The sequence below is a fragment of the Daucus carota genome, chromosome 8, assembly GCF_001625215.2.
Source record: "Daucus carota subsp. sativus chromosome 8, DH1 v3.0, whole genome shotgun sequence".
NCBI lineage: Eukaryota > Viridiplantae > Streptophyta > Magnoliopsida > Apiales > Apiaceae > Daucus > Daucus carota.
In genome coordinates this window covers 28,514,171-28,531,961 of record NC_030388.2, presented here as the reverse complement: position 1 = coordinate 28,531,961, position 17,791 = coordinate 28,514,171, and the positions used below count along the sequence as shown (strand labels likewise).

Below are 17,791 nucleotides of genomic sequence, written 5' to 3'. Positions count from 1 at the left end.
AATATATATTTATAAATTATATTCTTTCTCCTTATAAACAGAGAAGTAACAACTATAAAAAAATATGATTCAAAATCATTCAAATAAAAAAAATGGTAATCATTGTTAACCCGTATTTATATTAGAAGAATATTAATACATAGATAAAAAAAATGTATATAGTTATACTTACCATCTATAGCTGGAAAAATATAATAAAAATCCTCTTTCGAGAGAAAAATATAAACAAGCAGTCAATAACATCTTAATCAAATTTTAATACTATTCAAAAAAACAACTTCAACACTAAAATAAATAATCTATAATATATGTTTTTATATATATATTTAACTTTATTTTATAAATAAATCCATGCTTAAATAATAAATGTTTAATAATTAATCAAATTAGTATTTTTATCAGATTTGCGAAACGAAAATTTTAATTTAACATATTAAATAAGTTCTTAGATCAAAATAAGTATAACGAGGATCATTTTGTGTCATATTATCATTGGAAACTGTTGAAAATGTTGCTAATTATATATATTAATCCGCATCGTGGGATTTAAATTTCACGGGTCACGTCTAACGATATCTCGTTCAAAAGAATAGTAGAGTTTGAAATAATTTTTGAGGACAAAATCGTATATTATTCTTTATATATTAGTTTTATAAGATCTACTAATTTCGATAAGACTTATATTAGTATTAAACATTACAAAACTCACATCAAACTAAGTTATTTTTAGTTAAAATATCTTACTAATTCAACTCATAATTCAAGCTCTAACACTTGTTATATTAAATCACCAAAAATTTGCTATATCAAATCATTGTAGATTATGAGTTGTTTGAGTTGAGTGAGTTCAAAACAAGAGTTTCAATCTTAATATAAAGAAGTGAAGTAGAAGTTAGAAAAATGTTAAAACTTTTAAGTGACTAAAGTGTTTGGAAAAGAAGGATAAGTCATGAAACAAAAAGCAGTATTCTCAAATTCTTACAAGTACTTCTTCACTTTTTACGCAAAAATACCAATAAGTGTTTTTAACTTATAAACCCGGCCAACACCCCTTATAAGTTATATAAGTTATAGAGTAAACTTCAAAGTTGTGGCCAAAGTTTACACCGATTTTTAAAAAGTTGGCCAGACTTCCAAATTTTCAAAAAGATGGCCAAACCTTGGCTTCGCTTTTTAATAGTGTGGCTCTCGTTAAATGTCACTAACGGGAGCCACATTTTTGAAAAGCGGACCAAAGTTTGGCCACTTTTTTGAGAATTTGGAACGAATAGAAGTGTAACAATGAGTTTCAAATTCTCAAAAAAGTGGCTAAACTTTGGTCCGTTTTTCAATAATGTGGCTCCCGTTAGGCTCCGTTAGTGACATTTAACGGGAGCCACATTTTTAAAAAATGAAGCCAAATTTTGGTCATCTTTTTGAGAATTTTAAACTCTAGCCAACGTTTTGAAAATTGATGTAAATTTTGGCCACAACTCTGAATTTTACTCTAAGTTATAACTCATTATTTTAAGTCGACAAAAACGAGGCACATATTAGGTCATATTCGCAGCCTCAAATTGTGAAAACAGTCAACAAATACAACCTACCAGAGGACATGAATCAACGGTGGTTGTCTAGCTAACTGACTGGACAGGAATCAGATGAGCATAGTTGCCATAATGTGATCGTTACTTGTTTCTGAAGCACAAGCCAATACTACTAAACGCCTACCAAACTACTACTACTATACTCGCCCTTCTCCCACCAAATCATATTTAGCTTCCGTACTAATTTTGATCACGACAGTTTTAACGTGAAAATATCATATCTAATTTTTTTTTTCATATTTCCAAAACTCCACAAATAATATGTCAAGCATTTTAAAGTCATAATCATTTCTAAACAAGTATATCATCATTTTCATTTAAAAATAAGCTTGCGTGTAAAAAAATATCGAAGAGGCATGTATAATAAACTGAATGTCACACTGAATATTATAAAAAGCGATAATCAAACTTAATTATGAATACAGGAAAAAAATAATTAAATTGATCAAAAGTTAACAGGAAAATTAAAAACTTAATCAGTTCACGAATTATAAAATAAAAATTAATTATCGATTTTTAGAATGATAGTATACCATTTTCGGAACCAAAAAATCCCAAAAATGAATCGTGAATTAACTACCAAGCAACCTACCTACTATCCGCCACTTCATCACCCATTTCTTCCCCATACGCCTACCAATCTCTCTGCGTGAGTCCACATGATTACTATATATAACTAAGCCAATCCTCTCTCCTTGTCTCTCTCTCGATCTCGCTCACTCTCTTCTATATTTCAGGTGAATAAACCTACACCGCATTTCGTTTACTCAACATCGATCCATTTTAAGTATTATTATCCTGCTGCTAATTTAATTCCGCTTCGTGTCTCTTTCGCCTAATTATTCAAATCTACGGATCTCTCTTTAAATTAATGCATTAGTTTTATAATCACATCTGATCTTTATGCTCTGATTTGTTTTGTTTAGTGTAGTTTATTGCTATTTGATTCCTTGAATTACTGTTGCATTGTGTATATAATACACACACTCAAATGTCCATTACAGTGTGTTTACTTGTGAGAGGCTCGGGATTTTAGCTGTTTGCTCTCTACATTGCTCGTGCTCTTCGAGATCTGGTGTGTGCATCGTTTGCTGATTGGTTCTGGATTCATGTTTAAGTTCTTTAGTTATTGTATTGTTGCGGTTTTTTGTTAGTTTGTTGAGTTTTGAGGATGAATTGAGCTGATTATTCGAATCTCGATTATTGTTGAGCATATTTGTGATTTTTTGTATGTGCTTTGTGTTTGTTCCATGTCGTTGGGATGTTTTCTTGAGGTTTATTGTACTGATTCTGATATGAAGGTAATTTGACTTGCGTGATACTTTTGCGAGATCTTTATACGGGAATGCTTAAACATTGTTATTTGGTTTAAATAAGTTGGAGGAAATAGTCAAATCACGAAAATGAAGCAATCTTATGAAAATTAGCAAAAGCTTATGCCGCTTATAGATGCTTTTAATGCCTAAGAAATAGTATGTAGTATGTAGATATAGGATGATTAGATGCTAAATCTTGTCTTGTCTGAGTTTGTTGTTTGGTTAGGGGTTGAGATTGACCAGGAAACAATATTAGAAACTATAAAGAGCCTATCTGGCTCTTTTGCTCGGTGTTTACTGTCTGGACATTATTCTTTTCTACTTATTTAAAGTAAGTCTGCTAACAATTAATCTCTGCAGGTGCCCCGAAGTCGATATCATGGCAACTGGACAAATATTTTCCAAGACTACACAAGCACTGTTCTACAATTTTAAGCAGCTGCCTATCCAGCGGATGCTTGATTTTGACTTTCTTTGTGGTTCGTGTATTCTCCTGTATTGTTGTTCTATATATTGGGTCATTTGGATTGAAATGTTTCCAGTGTCGAAGTAATAATGTATTGACACTGATGCTCTGTACTATCCTTTTGTATCTACAGGAAGGGAGACACCTTCAGTTGCTGGAATTATAAATCCTGGTGCTGAGGGATTTCAGAAACTCTTTTTTGGCCAGGAAGAAATTGCCATACCAGTACATTCAACGTGCGTTCTGTTATCTGTCCTTTACCGGCATTCTGTTGTGTTCCTTGTGATATTTAATGTTCTTGAATTTAGAGATGGTATCATTGATGTGCTTTTAACATATTATTCAATGTATTAGTATTGATTTTGCCATATAAAACAGTGAAGTATAATTACACCTGTTTTGAGACTGATAATTGTGGACTTAAATTTATCTCTGGAATTAAGTTAAGTAGTAATGCAGCCTCTGCACTTACATCCTCGATGCTTATATAAGAATTTATGTCATGAGTTTTAGGAGGTGCTGATATATATAAATTTATTTATTTAGTCATCCATTTTGCTGTGAACTAAAGTTCAAATTTCTGCACTTAAATAGAATAGTAGGGCATGGGAGTGCATATGTATCTTGTCACAATACCAAGGACTTGGTATTTTTTTGTTTTAATTTCAGTGACACTAGATTGTGATAAAATGCATCTTTTTTTCCCCTGTTAGCGTTGTATATCGTGATTTTTTTTTTTGTTGTGTCCATGACTGCTTTTTGTCAAGTGTGATTAATTTTATGGGTTTATAGTATCGGTTATCCACGGTAAGCTTAACCTTACTTTGCATTGTCTACATTGTCAGAATCGAAGCCGCATGTGCTGCACATCCTACTGCCGATGTATTCATTAACTTCGCATCATTCAGAAGGTTAATAATTCAGTTATCAGAGTCTTACAGTTCCACAATTTCTTTATTTTACCTTATAGGTTTATACTCATTACATAAGTGGATATTTTTCTAGTGCCGCTGCTTCATCCAAGTCTGCCCTCAGACAGCCAACGATTAGAGTTGTAGCCATAATTGCCGAAGGTGTTCCCGAATCGGACACCAAGGAATTGATTGCATTTGCAAGGGCAAACAACAAGGTAGAAATGATGAAACTTTCTTCTGAATTGGATGGCACTTGAACCATGATAATATTATTAATTATAGATAAGGAGCATGCAGTTTGATACTTGACAGATGAACATACAGCCACTAATATTTTACATGCAGAATTAATATTTTGATTTATTTTATTGACAAAAAATACAGGTAGTTCTTGGACCAGCTACTGTAGGAGGTATTCAGGCTGGGGCTTTTAAGATTGGTGATACTGCTGGAACAATTGATAATATAATTCAGTGCAAGCTATACAGGCCTGGATCTGTTGGATTTGTTTCCAAATCTGTGAGTCATCGTCCTAGATTTCTTGGTGCATTTGGTGCATCAGTTGTTTGTGTTTTACCAATCATTTTTAAGTCTTCTCCTGTTAAAAGACAACCATGTCCTTGTACTTTCTAGACTGCAAAGAAATCAGATCAAATAATATATATAGAACTGTATCTTTGATGTTAGGTCATGCCTTGCCGATTGAGATTTTGAGTTATATTTTAACTTGGAAAAAATTTGTATACATTATATTGGTCAAGCTTTCCTGTATATATAAGCTAAATTGAATAGTTCGAGTTCTATGTAGCTGAATTAGTTTCTGAGTGGCTGCAACATTTGCTAACAATTATTTTTTAAAAGTACAGGGTGGTATGTCCAATGAATTATACAATACAATTGCTCGCGTCACTGATGGAATTTATGAAGGTATGCCTACTTGATGGCTGTTTCGTATGCCGTTATATTCTATGGTAGCCTCGATGCAATCATATCAGAATATATTTCAGGTGCTAGTGCTAATGTTTAACTTCCATAGGTATTGCTATTGGAGGAGATGTGTTCCCAGGTTCTACACTCTCTGATCATGTTCTGCGGTTCAACAACATTCCTCAGGTAATTATAAACTGTGTCCAGCTCACTGTTGAAGATTTTTTATTTGTCAGGGACAATGTTTTCATTTTTCAACTCGTTCAGTTTTAGATGCAAGGCTGTGAATTTATGTGTGCTCTTAACTTAATAACATGCCATTAAAATGTTTACCGAAGTTTTCACATCACATCCCTGCTACTCTGATGTCTATTTCAGTAAAGAGCTCGACAAGGCCCTTAAATTCATACATAAATTTGATGATAATTTTTCTGATACATTTTATATGGCACCCTATTTCACTCGGTTCATCTGAATCGAAGCCTATACATTAGCATATATTTGAGAAACTTAATTGATAGACAACTCAGGTGATGAGTAGGAATTTAGAACTTATACGTACATCTGTTCTACGGAATAGGTTACCATTCATCCAGAGATTGGTGCAAAAGGTCAATATAAGCCTCAAAACTATAGTACTAGCTAAGTTACTTCAATGTCAAGTTTGTTAATTGTAAAACCCCGGTGACTTTAAATATTAACATAGATGCCAACCGAGAGATATGGATGTCATGTCTCATATCTGCTACGGCTATGCCCCTCATGGACCACCATCAGTCGGGGCCAACAATATAAAACAATTGTATAAATCATTGCCAAGCACATAAACACATGATCAATTATCAGAAATAATGAATGTGATATAGGAATTGACCATGCACTGATAGTTAATTTATACTGATTCGTTAGAATCTATCTTTTGAAACTTGTTAGCTTAGATTTAATTAAAAAATTCATGCTTGTACTATAATAATCTTGTAACATGTTTGGTTATACATTCATGAAAGTTATGATATACAACTTTTAGTTTACATATTATATAGAAGTAGAAAGACTTGGCTGGTAAAGAGTGCTTTGTGTACCCAACTAAATGACAATAAAAATATACTTTTGATGTAAATCTGATTAAGAATTTAACAGGCTTAAATAATGAATCCTCTTTGCAATTTCACTACTGACCTGGAAACTGGAGCATGTATAACTTAGCATATGGCACTGTGGCCTAGTTCTCGCATTTCTAGTTCCTGCATTATGCCCATCATTTTGCTCCACTTATTTTCTAGTTTGCTTCAGGTTAAAATGATTGTTGTGCTTGGGGAACTTGGTGGGCGTGATGAGTACTCCCTTGTTGAAGCTCTAAAACAGGGTAGAATAAGCAAACCAGTTGTTGCTTGGGTCAGCGGAACTTGTGCACGTCTTTTCAAGTCAGAAGTGCAATTCGGCCATGCAGTAAGTCATTGCCTTGATACTTACATTATCATATATTAAGAGGGGCTTTTCCCTTGGTGACATGGATGGCAATGGTTGTTAAACAATCACAAACGATCACAAAGTATATACCATTCCATTTCATTATAATTCTTAATAAGATTACATAATATTGTGTTGTCAATTTAGGGGGCAAAAAGTGGTGGCGAGATGGAGTCCGCACAAGCCAAGAATCAAGCACTTAAGGATGCTGGAGCTGTTGTTCCCACGTCATATGAAGCATTTGAAACTTCGATCAAGGAAACATTTGAAAAACTGGTAATTTGTCGCCTATATTGATCTATAGTGCTGGTTTTAGAAAAAATATTGGCTTCTTGACTGACAATACTTTCTAATTATGTATATGCTCCATGACCAGATGGAAGGCGGCAATATAACTCCTATAAAAGAGGTTATACCACCACAAATTCCTGAGGATCTTAATATTGCAATCAAAAGTGGGAAAGTACGAGCGCCAACCCATATTATTTCTACCATATCTGATGATAGAGGTATGGGCCTTGAACCATTAGTGCATTTGCTAACTTGGATCTATCACGATTTTCTTCAAATTTGCATTTGTTCCAATCACAGGTGAAGAGCCATGTTACGCTGGTGTTCCAATGTCATCCATTGTAGAACAAGGGTATGGCATAGGCGACGTTATCTCTCTATTGTGGTTCAAACGCAGTCTTCCCCGTTACTGCACGCATTTTATAGAGGTCAGCTTTGCATATGTAGGATGTTCTGAATTAAAAAGTTGTTCCACAGGAAATCATCGTTCCCTTGTGCTATTCCTTTTTTGCACACACTGTATAACAAATAGCTGTATATTCTAAATCCCAAATTGATGAACTTCCAAATACTTATTTTCCTTCATCAGATTTGCATCATGTTATGTGCCGACCATGGTCCCTGTGTCTCTGGTGCTCACAATACAATAGTTACTGCTAGAGCTGGAAAAGATCTTGTGTCCTGTCTTGTTTCAGGTATGCCTAAACATTTATATTTTTCCTATTAATTGGGGCATTGACCAAGCTGATAGTTATTGAGAGGTACATGTGTGATTTAAAACAGGCTTGCTTACAATCGGTCCTCGATTTGGGGGGGCTGTGGATGATGCCGCTCGATATTTCAAGGATGCTTATGACAGAGTGAGTCTGAGGTTTTATCTGGCTACATGCGGTGTTTTCAAATATGATAGGCAAAATGTTTAAAAAATATGTCCAGCCATAGAATTTAAATGCTCACAAAGGTTTTTGGTGTTGGCAGAATCTTACGCCTTATGAGTTTGTTGAAAGTATGAAAAAGAAGGGCATTCGTGTTCCAGGAATTGGACACAGGTATAAACCTTTTTTTAGCTTCTATCTTCCTCTACTTTTTAAATGAATTCAGTTATATCAAGTATAATATTGCACTGGTCTTAGCGCCTTAATGCCCTTGGTGTTTAAATTAAATTATACTAGTCACTGCTGGTCACCATCTTTTAGTTTGGGAATAATGTTTTTTATTCTTCCTTCCTGAACAAAAAACAAGGATCAAGAGAGGTGACAACAGAGATAAGCGAGTAGAGCTTCTGCAACTGTTTGCACGTACACATTTCCCCTCTGTTAAGTATATGGAATATGCTGTTCAAGTTGAGACCTACACTCTCTCGAAGGCTAATAATTTAGTGCTTAATGTCGATGGTGCCATTGGTTCCTTGTTTTTGGATCTCCTAGCTGGCAGTGGAATGTTCACTAAGCAAGAAATTGACGAGATTGTCGAAATTGGTTACCTGAATGGCCTTTTCGTTTTGGCACGTGCCATCGGTCTCATTGGGTGAGTTAACTTAAAATCGTGCTCTTTGCTTATTATTCATGAAGTAACGTTAATTAATTTATATCTAGTCTTTTGAAAATTTATACAAGTGCTGCAATTTTCAGGCACACATTTGACCAAAAGAGATTGAAGCAGCCACTATACCGTCACCCATGGGAAGATGTTCTTTACACCAAGTGAAGAGTTTCCTTCAGGATTCGCCCTCACCCTCACCCTCACCCTCATTTAAAGTTTCCTGTACTCAAGTCACTGTTATATGCTTGTTTAGTCCTTAGAGTAGTATGTTTAGCCCATCGTGGCCAAGTGATTCATTTGCAAGGTTTAGGTTACTGTCAAAACTCTCAAAGAATAAAAACCATATAGTCTCCGTTACCAGGAAAAGTACCTTCTTACAAGACACAGGGAAAATACCATATTCTAATTAGAACTCTGTATCATTTGTATGGTGCACACTGTTGTATGAATTCTTGAGTCATCCAATTGTTTATCACTTGTTATATGTCAGGTTGGTTGAGATAAGTTTTTGAGCACATGACTGTTTTTATTCGTGAAGCTTCGCTTTCAGGCTGTTGTTCTTGCAGAGAAAAGGATATCCCTTGATGGAAAAATTTATGCATCAGTGGGGCTCCTGCTTCAAGTGGCTGTACCATGTAGCGTAATAATTGTTGTGATAGATGTGAATAAGGGTCCACATATTATACTACTTCACGTGACTCCAATGTGATCCATTGAGGAGCACGACAGTTTTTTAGCCCCCACCATTAAAAACATAAAGATTTCGCTTTTTCTGAAAAACATAACTTTCCTTGGTACTCAAAAAGCATAAAATTTTCAAATATTTTGAATAGTCGATCTTTTTTGAAATACATGAAGTCCGCAAGTATTTTTAGAGCGTTTTTCTAAAAGGGTTTTGAATAGCCAATTTTAATAGTTGGCCTTTTAATACTCTTGTAAAAATAAAATGTATATATTTTCTTGGAAAAATATCACATATATATTTTTTGTTATTCCTATCTTTTATTACTAGATGTCGAGAGTATCGAACTTCCACCTTTTATTACGGGACGTCGAGAGTGTCAAACTTCTGTAATGCGAAATGGTAATATGGTATGTTCGAGGGACAATTTTGTGGAGGATCGGGAGGGACAATTTCATGAATGCGTTCTTGTATGGTTGTTGTTGAGGACCCCAAACCCCACCACACCCACGAGGAGGGGAGTGGGGGTGGTGAGCTATTCTTACACCATGATTTGGACTCCGGTACGGCAGTTTCATCTTTCCAACAAAAAAGCTATTGTCTGTATCGTGCTTTTAACTTATTAGAGATGAAGATGCTAGAGTCATCTCGACCAAAATTTAAAAGTCAGATTAGCTGGAACGGAAATACACAAATGTGAAATGTTAACACGAATATACTTTCTTGAGTTGGACTTTTGCAAGTTTTTTACTTAGAAGAAACCTGAGTCCCTTACTTCCGTAACATCAATTGCTTATTTTGTATATATATTTAAATGTTTATGACCACTACCAAAAATTAAAGAATATGTTATTTCTAGAACTCTTTATAATTTACGGGCACATTTGCGATATTTGATATTAAAATAAGTGACAACTGCTCGTCAATCTAGCAATGCACGAGAACAAAATATCAGGTGGAAACTCCAAAAAATCTCACTTTAAATAAAGTTGATGCAATAATCAATATATTTCATTAAATTCCAGAGAGCTAGCTGGTCCAAAAATGTTATAGTAGCTTTTATTCAGTCGTCTTCTTGTTCTGTTGCTCTTTATTTCTCAACCTGCATTACCTGTGTGGTTTTAAATTAAAGAAACAAAGTCTTTATCATCAATCAAACAACACTCTGGTAGGTTTTACAAGGAGCTGAAATTTATACACAAATACTACAAGGTACTGCATTTCATGTCTTTAAATTATGAGGGCCATCTCCAATCCATTATCTCCTCTTAATTATATTTTACACGGACAATTATATATGATGGTCATTATTCTCTTATCTCTGCTGTAAAATTTAGATAATAATTAAGAGTAACTCTAATTTCTTAAAATTTTTAGCTAAAAATAAGTTGACATATCAAAATTAAAAATATATGAATAATTTTCTCAAAATTTCATATGCTAGTTGTACACTCCTCTTGTCATTCCCACCGTCTATAATTTTAACTAATTTATTATGAATAATAGGTACTTAATAATATTATTATATTATATGTAAAATATAGTTAATTAATACAAGTTCAGCAAATTTTACATAATGTCCGCATATGTCTAATTTAGTCCACTGTCATAAAGATGTTGATTTTAGAAACCATACGATGACATTTTAAAAGTTATGATAAACTATTGTTTTTAGAAAGTAACTACTCATCATTTTAGATGATATAATTGAAGGAAAAAACTTTTCTATAATCTATATTATATTCTTACTAATTAATTTAACTAATATCATACTAATTCCGCATCTTTTCCACGTCTATAATACGAATTTTGAGCAATTTTTCTAATCGTTCAAAATAAAAATCGACAAAACTCATACTGCAGTAGCAGATGTCAGAATACAGATTTGCACAATTAATATGAATCATAAATCAAGTTGACCAAATGATGTAGTTCTTTATAAAAACTGCAAATTTATTTTTAAAACAAAAAATATTTCAACGGTCATGTAAAATTCCGGCCCAAATTACATGCATCTTTCAGTTTTCTATAAGTTAAAAGGGTCCAGGTCCCTATAGCATATGTATGCTAGCAGCCTGTCAAAAATCATACAGTTTTTTTGCCGTTAAATGCATATCCAGCGGTCAGGATTAAAACAAAATTTTAGTATGTCCAGCGTTTTTTTAGCGCTGGACGGGGAAACTCATTTTTCCTCCGTCCAGCGCTTTTCTAGCGCTGATAGGGTTTCTCTCTTCCGGCGCTAAAAAAACGTTGGACATCCTAAAATTTTATTTTAATCCTGGCCGCTGGATATGTATCAACGGCCAGGAAACTGTATGATTTTTAACAGGTCTTTAGCATACATATGCTAAGGACCTTAACCCAAGTTGAAAATACTCATGACATGTTAAAAATATTTATTTCAAAATTTAAAAAATAAAAAATTATACTTTAAAATAGATTTTATATGTCTTTAAATTATATAATACACACTCCCTCTATCCCACCCCATTTTATATAATTTTTTTATATTAATTGACACATATTATAAGATTTTAATAAAATAAATTTTTTAATTACTTTTTGAAATTGTTTATATTTGAATAAAAATCAAATATTAAATAATTTTTCTAAATAATTTTTTTAATTAATTTATGTATTAAACGGGACCAGAAGGATTATAAAAATGGACATGGGACCACTGTAGTTTCACTAAAAAATTGTTGAGGTAGACGTGGATGAGTTTGAGACACACAGAACCGAACACAAAGCCTTCCTCTTTATTATATTGTCTAAACTCCAGATCTCTATCTTTGGCCACACGTCCATTCTCACCTCAGATACTCTCTACTTGTATATAATATAATATACACACACATACTCAACAGAGCTGACACTTCTTCTTCTTGATATTGATTGGTTGAGTTTTGCAAGCTTTTTCATGAACTAAACCAAGTTCATGTTATTCTCATCACTTCTTGCATAACCCCTTTTAACCATGAATTCTTGGAATGTTTGTATCTTTACTTACAAAAAGATGATACTAACTTATAGAAGGAAATAAGCCCTTTTCTTGGTTGATGAGTTGGGTATTTGATACATGGTTTGAGTGAATTATGGTGGTGATTTGAAAAGGGTTTATCAAAGATTTGATCTTTTTGGTTTGGGAGTGAGGAAAAGTGTAAATACATTGAGTTTTGTTTATACTGAAGTTGATTCTGTGATTGTTTTTTTTGTTTTTGTTTCTGTGAAGAAATGGCATCAGGGAGCAGCAAAGCATCAACACATTCACCTATGAAGCAGAATGAGAGCCAGACTTCTGGTCAGGATCAAGGTCAGTTTTCAGGGACTCGAAATGTGAGGGAGACAGTTAGTAAAGCAGTGGCTCAGTATACTACAGATGCTAGGCTTCATGCTGTGTATGAGCAATCTGGAGAGTCTGGTAAATCTTTCGATTATTCGCAGTCTATTAGAACTGATAATGATTCTGTACCTGAACAACAAATTGTTGCATATTTGTCTAAAATACAAAGAGGGGGTCTTATTCAGCCTTTTGGTTGTATGGTTGCTGTTAATGAGTCTACTTTTCAAGTTATTGGTTATAGTGAAAATGCAAGAGATATGCTTTGTCACTCCCCACAATCAGTCCCTAATATTGAGAAACCGGAGTTTATTAGAATTGGAGTGGATGTGAGAACGCTTTTCACTCCTACGGGGGCAGCTTCGTTGGAAAGGTCTTTTAGGGCTCGTGAAATTGCGTTGTTGAACCCAATTTGGATTTATTGTAAGAATTCTAGAAAACCATTTTATGCAATTTTACATAGGATTGATGTTGGGATTGTAATTGACTTGGAGCCTGCAAGGACAGAGGATCCTGCTCTGTCAATTGCGGGGGCTGTGCAGTCACAGAAGCTAGCTGTGCGTGCAATTTCACATCTGCAGTCACTTCCAAGTGGAGATATCAAGCTTCTATGTGATGCTGTTGTTCACAATGTGAAGCAGCTTACTGGATATGATAGGGTCATGGTTTATAAGTTTCATGAGGATGAACACGGTGAAGTACTGGCCGAGAGCAGGAGGCCAGATTTGGATCCTTATCTTGGATTACACTATCCTGCAACTGACATTCCTCAGGCTTCTAGGTTTCTGTTTCAGCAAAATCGGGTTAGGATGATTGTGGATTGTCATGCCACATCAGTTCCCGTAATCCAGGATGATTCACTTATGCAACCATTGTGTTTGGTTGGTTCAACTCTTAGGGCTCCTCATGGTTGCCATGCTCAGTACATGGCTAACATGGGATCAATTGCGTCATTGGCTATGGCAGTTATTGTCAATGCGACTGGTGAGGAAGGTACGCGGGGGAGGAACTCTACCAGACTATGGGGATTAGTTGTTTGCCATCACACGTCTGCTAGAAGCATCCCATTCCCACTCCGCTATGCTTGTGAATTTTTAATGCAGGCATTTGCACTCCAACTCAATATGGAATTGCGACTGGCATCCCAAATGTTGGAGAAACATGTCCTAAGAACCCAAACCTTGTTGTGTGACATGCTCCTTCGAGATTCACCTACCGGCATTGTGACAACAAGTCCTAGTATTATGGACCTTGTGAAGTGTGACGGTGCTGCACTTTACTACCAAGGGAAGTACTGTCCATTAGGCGTGACCCCAACTGAAGTTCAGATAAAGGATATTGTAGAGTGGTTATTGGCTTTCCATGGGGATTCAACTGGGTTGAGCACTGATAGTTTGGTTGATGCTGGATATCCGGGCGCAGCATCACTTGGAAATGAAGTTTGTGGGATGGCTGTTGCTTATATCACCTCGAGGGATTTTTTGTTCTGGTTTCGGTCTCACACGGAGAAGGAGATCAAATGGGGTGGTGCAAAGCATCATCCAGAGGACAAAGACGATGGTCAGATGATGCACCCACGCTCATCATTCAAGGCATTTTTGGAAGTGGTAAAGGGCCGTAGTTTACCCTGGGAGAATGCTGAAATGGATGCAATCCATTCTTTGCGTCTTATTCTACGAGACTCATTTAATAATGCGGAGGAGAGTAATCCTAAGACAACTGCACTTGCTAAGGTGGAAACCACTGAGTTGCAAACTATTAATGAGCTCAGTTCAGTTACTAGAGAGATGGTTAGACTGATAGAAACTGCAACAGCTCCCATATTTGCGGTGGATATTGAGGGCCGCATAAATGGGTGGAATGCAAAGATTGCTGAATTGACAGGTTTGTCAGTTGCGGAAGCAATGGGAAGGTCCTTGGTTCATGATCTTGCTTATAAGGAATCAGCGGAAACTGTTCACAACCTGTTGCATAATGCATTAAGAGGTATTTCTTTCACATCTAATGTCTGCTTTATATATTTACAAGACATATAGATATGTAGTCCTTTTTTCAAAGCCATTGAGATTCTATGATATATGTAATGTACATCAGAAAACATATTATTGCCTTCTAATATGGTGGTAGGCTGTTATTATTGTCCTTTACAAGATAAATTTCAACTATAGGTTGGTATATTTTGCAATAAAGCACTACAAATCCACATGCCTCCCTTAATAAAGTAAAATTCAGAATTAGTTCTTCCATGTCAATGTAATTTCTAGTTTCTACTGTAAAAGTCACTTTTATAGGTCACGAGCTTATATGCAAGTTGCTAACTTCATATTCTTTTACCAGTTGTCATTGTTGTGATTTGACTATATTTTAAACAATGAGGAATTATATGAATTTTTGGTACATTTTGTATTGGTCAACATACTGGTACAGAAATGCAGTGTTTTGTGTTGGTTATATATTGTACTAAGTCATATTCTCGCAGGTGAAGAAGAGAAGAATATTGAGATAAAATTGAAGACAGTCAATGGGGAAACAGATAGTGCCATCTTTCTTATAGTGAATGCTTGTTCTAGCAAAGACTACACAGAAAATATAGTTGGGGTGTGCTTTGTTGGTCAGGACGTTACTGTTCAGAAAGTGGTTATGGACAAATTTATTAACATACAAGGCGATTACAAGGCTATTGTTCATAGTCCGAACCCTCTGATTCCGCCTATATTTGCTTCAGATGAGAATACGTGTTGCTCAGAGTGGAACAGGGCAATGGAAAAACTCACTGGTTTGGGCAGAGAGGATGTCATCGGGAAGGTGCTGGTCGGGGATGTTTTTGGCAGCAGTTGTCGGCTGAAGGGCCCAGATGCTCTTACAAAATTCATGATCATCCTGCATAGTGCAATAGGTGGACAGGAAACAGATAAATACCCTTTTTCCTTCTTTGACCAGAGCGGAAAGTTCGTGCAAGCTCTTCTGACTGCACATAAGAGGGTTAATATGCAAGGCCAGGTCATAGGAGCTTTCTGTTTCCTGCAGATAGCAAGTCCAGAGCTGCAGCAAGCTTTAGAAGTGCAGAGGCAACATGAAAATAAATCGTATGGAAGAATGAAAGAATTGGCTTACATATGCCAAGAAATAAAGAAACCCCTTAGCGGCATACGATTTACTAATTCTCTTCTTGAAGCCACGAATTTGACTGAAGATCAGAAACAGTTTCTTGAGACTAGTGCTGCCTGTGAGAAACAGATGTTAAAGATTATAAAGGATGTCAATCTGGAGCAGGTTGACGACAGGTTTGTTTTTGTCTGAATATCATTACACAAACTGAAGGTTTTTAGCACCGGTGCATACCATTCTTGTCTATTGTTGAACATTCTAGTATAGATTACATATATGCTTACGTACAGAATGCTGCATTACGTGAAACCAGGAATTTTTACCTACATAAATAATGCTCTACTGGAACTCCAAATGTTTTATAAAGAGAACAGGGAACTTAGAGTACTGTAAACTTGCCGGCAAGCAGTTAACTTTAAGCATATATAGGCTAACAGATTGTAAACAAGTGAAAGTATTAATTTATATGATGCAATATTGAAATCTATATTCATTTAATAACTCCTAAGCTTTAGCGGACCTATTTGTTAATAAAAACTTGTCAGTGTTCAAGCTTGTAAAGAGTAGGACTCTAACTTACTGCTAATTACTGTAATATGCTATGCGAAAATTTATAATTAAAACATTATTTTTTTTGCACTAGATTGCAGAACATCTAACACTATTTTAGCATTTTTCTCTATTTTGGAAACACTCTAATTGTAATGAATTTGTTACTCATATTTATTTCTCATGTTCAATATTCGTCATTATTAGCTAATGAATAAGTTTTGGGTTAATCTTACACTCATATTCGTTTCTTATGTTAGTTCTTTAGAGCTTGAAAAGGCAGACTTCTTGCTTGGTGGTGTCATAGATGCTGTTGTTAGTCAAGGAATGTTAATGCTGAGGGAAAAAGGTCTGCAACTAATTTGTGATATTCCAGAGGAAATCAAAACACTATGTGTTTATGGTGATCAAATAAGAATACAACAGGTCTTAGCAAATTTTCTGTTGCATATGGTGCGTCATTCCCCATCTCCACAAGGTTGGGTAGAAATTAAACTTCAGATTAGTTTGAAGCAGATATCTAATGGAGTTACCAGTATGCGCAGCGAATTTAGGTATTCATCTTTAAATTGATTTGCAACTTCTGTTAATAATAGTAATCTAATGCTCTTAGTTTTAAGCTTATGATCCTGAAGTTGCTTACATGAACCATCTTCTACAGCTGTTAGCAATCGAGAACTGATGTTGAACTACTTGAAATCACAGACTTTGGCACTTTACATAGATTAGTCAGGCTTAGAGCTTAGTTTTATTATACTTGAACACATGACACCACCGACCACTAGGGCTCTAACCCTCAACCTATTGTCAGAGAAGAGGGTCATTCTGCACTAGGCTACAATGCTGGGGATTAATTCTCTTGGTTTGGTTTAACTTGTATCCTGAACTTAACACGTTGAATTTCACTGTGAAGGATTGTCTGCCCTGGTGAAGGCCTTCCATCCGAACTGATTCAAGACATGTTTAACAGCAGTGCGTGGGTGACTCAAGAAGGTCTAGGATTAAGCATGTCCAGGAAAATCTTAAAGCTTATGGATGGCGATGTTCAATATATCAGAGAGGGAGAAAGATGCTACTTTCATATAATTTTAGAACTTCCTGTAAGTCAAAATAGTTCTGGTAATGTTGGATAGGTTCCTGAATCATCCCATTATTTAGTTCGGATAAAATCCTCTAACAAGGTATGACTGCAGCCTCCCACAATGCAAAGCTCTTCTAATGTAATGTGCAAGTCATTCAAACAAGTATTCACTTGCTTGCAGAAGAGCAAAGTTTCAACAATTTAGGAAACAAAATTTAATATAGGCTAAGCTTTTATCAAGTCCATACGAGGAACTGTTTACAACCAAGTAGAGATCCAGTAATTGCATCTGCAATTCTTTGCCCCATTGTGTAATAAGGCTATTATGCTCCAACTTATTTACCATTTAATGGTGAGTGTTTTGAAGTTCCCAACTAACAAGTAACTCTGTTTTTTTCTAATGTAGCAGATCTTATTAAAGTTCCAGTTTACTTTGTTGCTGACGATAGTTTTTTCCTTCTTTTAATAAGATGTTAAGATGTACAAACTGCTGATCCATTCTGAGGGCACAGAGTTCCC

At 35.2% G+C, this 17,791-nt stretch overlaps 2 protein-coding genes across 3 annotated transcripts; both read left to right on the top strand.

The window, feature by feature from the left end:
* The first annotated feature begins 2,142 nt into the window (after positions 1 to 2,142).
* LOC108199733 (ATP-citrate synthase beta chain protein 2) lies at positions 2,143 to 9,027 on the top strand. 2 transcript variants are annotated; one of them, XM_017367678.2, is made up of 18 exons: positions 2,156 to 2,323; positions 2,591 to 2,661; positions 3,263 to 3,381; positions 3,502 to 3,604; positions 4,214 to 4,279; positions 4,374 to 4,497; positions 4,667 to 4,801; positions 5,149 to 5,209; positions 5,319 to 5,395; positions 6,503 to 6,658; positions 6,827 to 6,955; positions 7,056 to 7,188; positions 7,271 to 7,398; positions 7,560 to 7,665; positions 7,754 to 7,830; positions 7,949 to 8,019; positions 8,213 to 8,497; positions 8,602 to 9,027. In XM_017367678.2, the coding sequence occupies exons 3-18, from the start codon at positions 3,282 to 3,284 to the stop codon at positions 8,675 to 8,677; spliced, it is 1,827 nt and encodes a 608-aa protein (XP_017223167.1). In that variant the 5' UTR covers positions 2,156 to 2,323; positions 2,591 to 2,661; positions 3,263 to 3,281; the 3' UTR covers positions 8,678 to 9,027. The 2 variants fall into 2 exon arrangements, with proteins under 2 accessions (XP_017223166.1, XP_017223167.1); XM_017367677.2 differs by lacking the exon at positions 2,591 to 2,661 and having other exon boundaries at positions 2,143 to 2,323.
* A 2,892-nt stretch (positions 9,028 to 11,919) lies between these two features.
* LOC108199276 (phytochrome B) lies at positions 11,920 to 17,715 on the top strand. The gene is made up of 4 exons (XM_017367026.2): positions 11,920 to 14,520; positions 15,014 to 15,818; positions 16,452 to 16,745; positions 17,105 to 17,715. Exons 1-4 carry the CDS (start codon positions 12,429 to 12,431, stop codon positions 17,322 to 17,324), a joined length of 3,411 nt encoding a protein of 1,136 aa, XP_017222515.1. The 5' UTR covers positions 11,920 to 12,428; the 3' UTR covers positions 17,325 to 17,715.
* Positions 17,716 to 17,791: the final 76 nt, after the last annotated feature.

Excerpts from the sequence above, each read along its gene's own strand:
- LOC108199733 (XM_017367677.2), top strand. The coding sequence starts at position 3,282 with ATGGCAACTGGACAAATATTTTCCAAGACTACACAAGCACTGTTCTAC. Across the intron at positions 4,280-4,373 it reads AACTTCGCATCATTCAGAAG|TGCCGCTGCTTCATCCAAGT; the intron begins GTTAATAATTCA and ends ATATTTTTCTAG. Across the intron at positions 7,399-7,559 it reads ACTGCACGCATTTTATAGAG|ATTTGCATCATGTTATGTGC; the intron begins GTCAGCTTTGCA and ends TTCCTTCATCAG.
- LOC108199276 (XM_017367026.2), top strand. The coding sequence starts at position 12,429 with ATGGCATCAGGGAGCAGCAAAGCATCAACACATTCACCTATGAAGCAG. Across the intron at positions 15,819-16,451 it reads CTGGAGCAGGTTGACGACAG|TTCTTTAGAGCTTGAAAAGG; the intron begins GTTTGTTTTTGT and ends TTCTTATGTTAG. Across the intron at positions 16,746-17,104 it reads AGTATGCGCAGCGAATTTAG|GATTGTCTGCCCTGGTGAAG; the intron begins GTATTCATCTTT and ends TTCACTGTGAAG.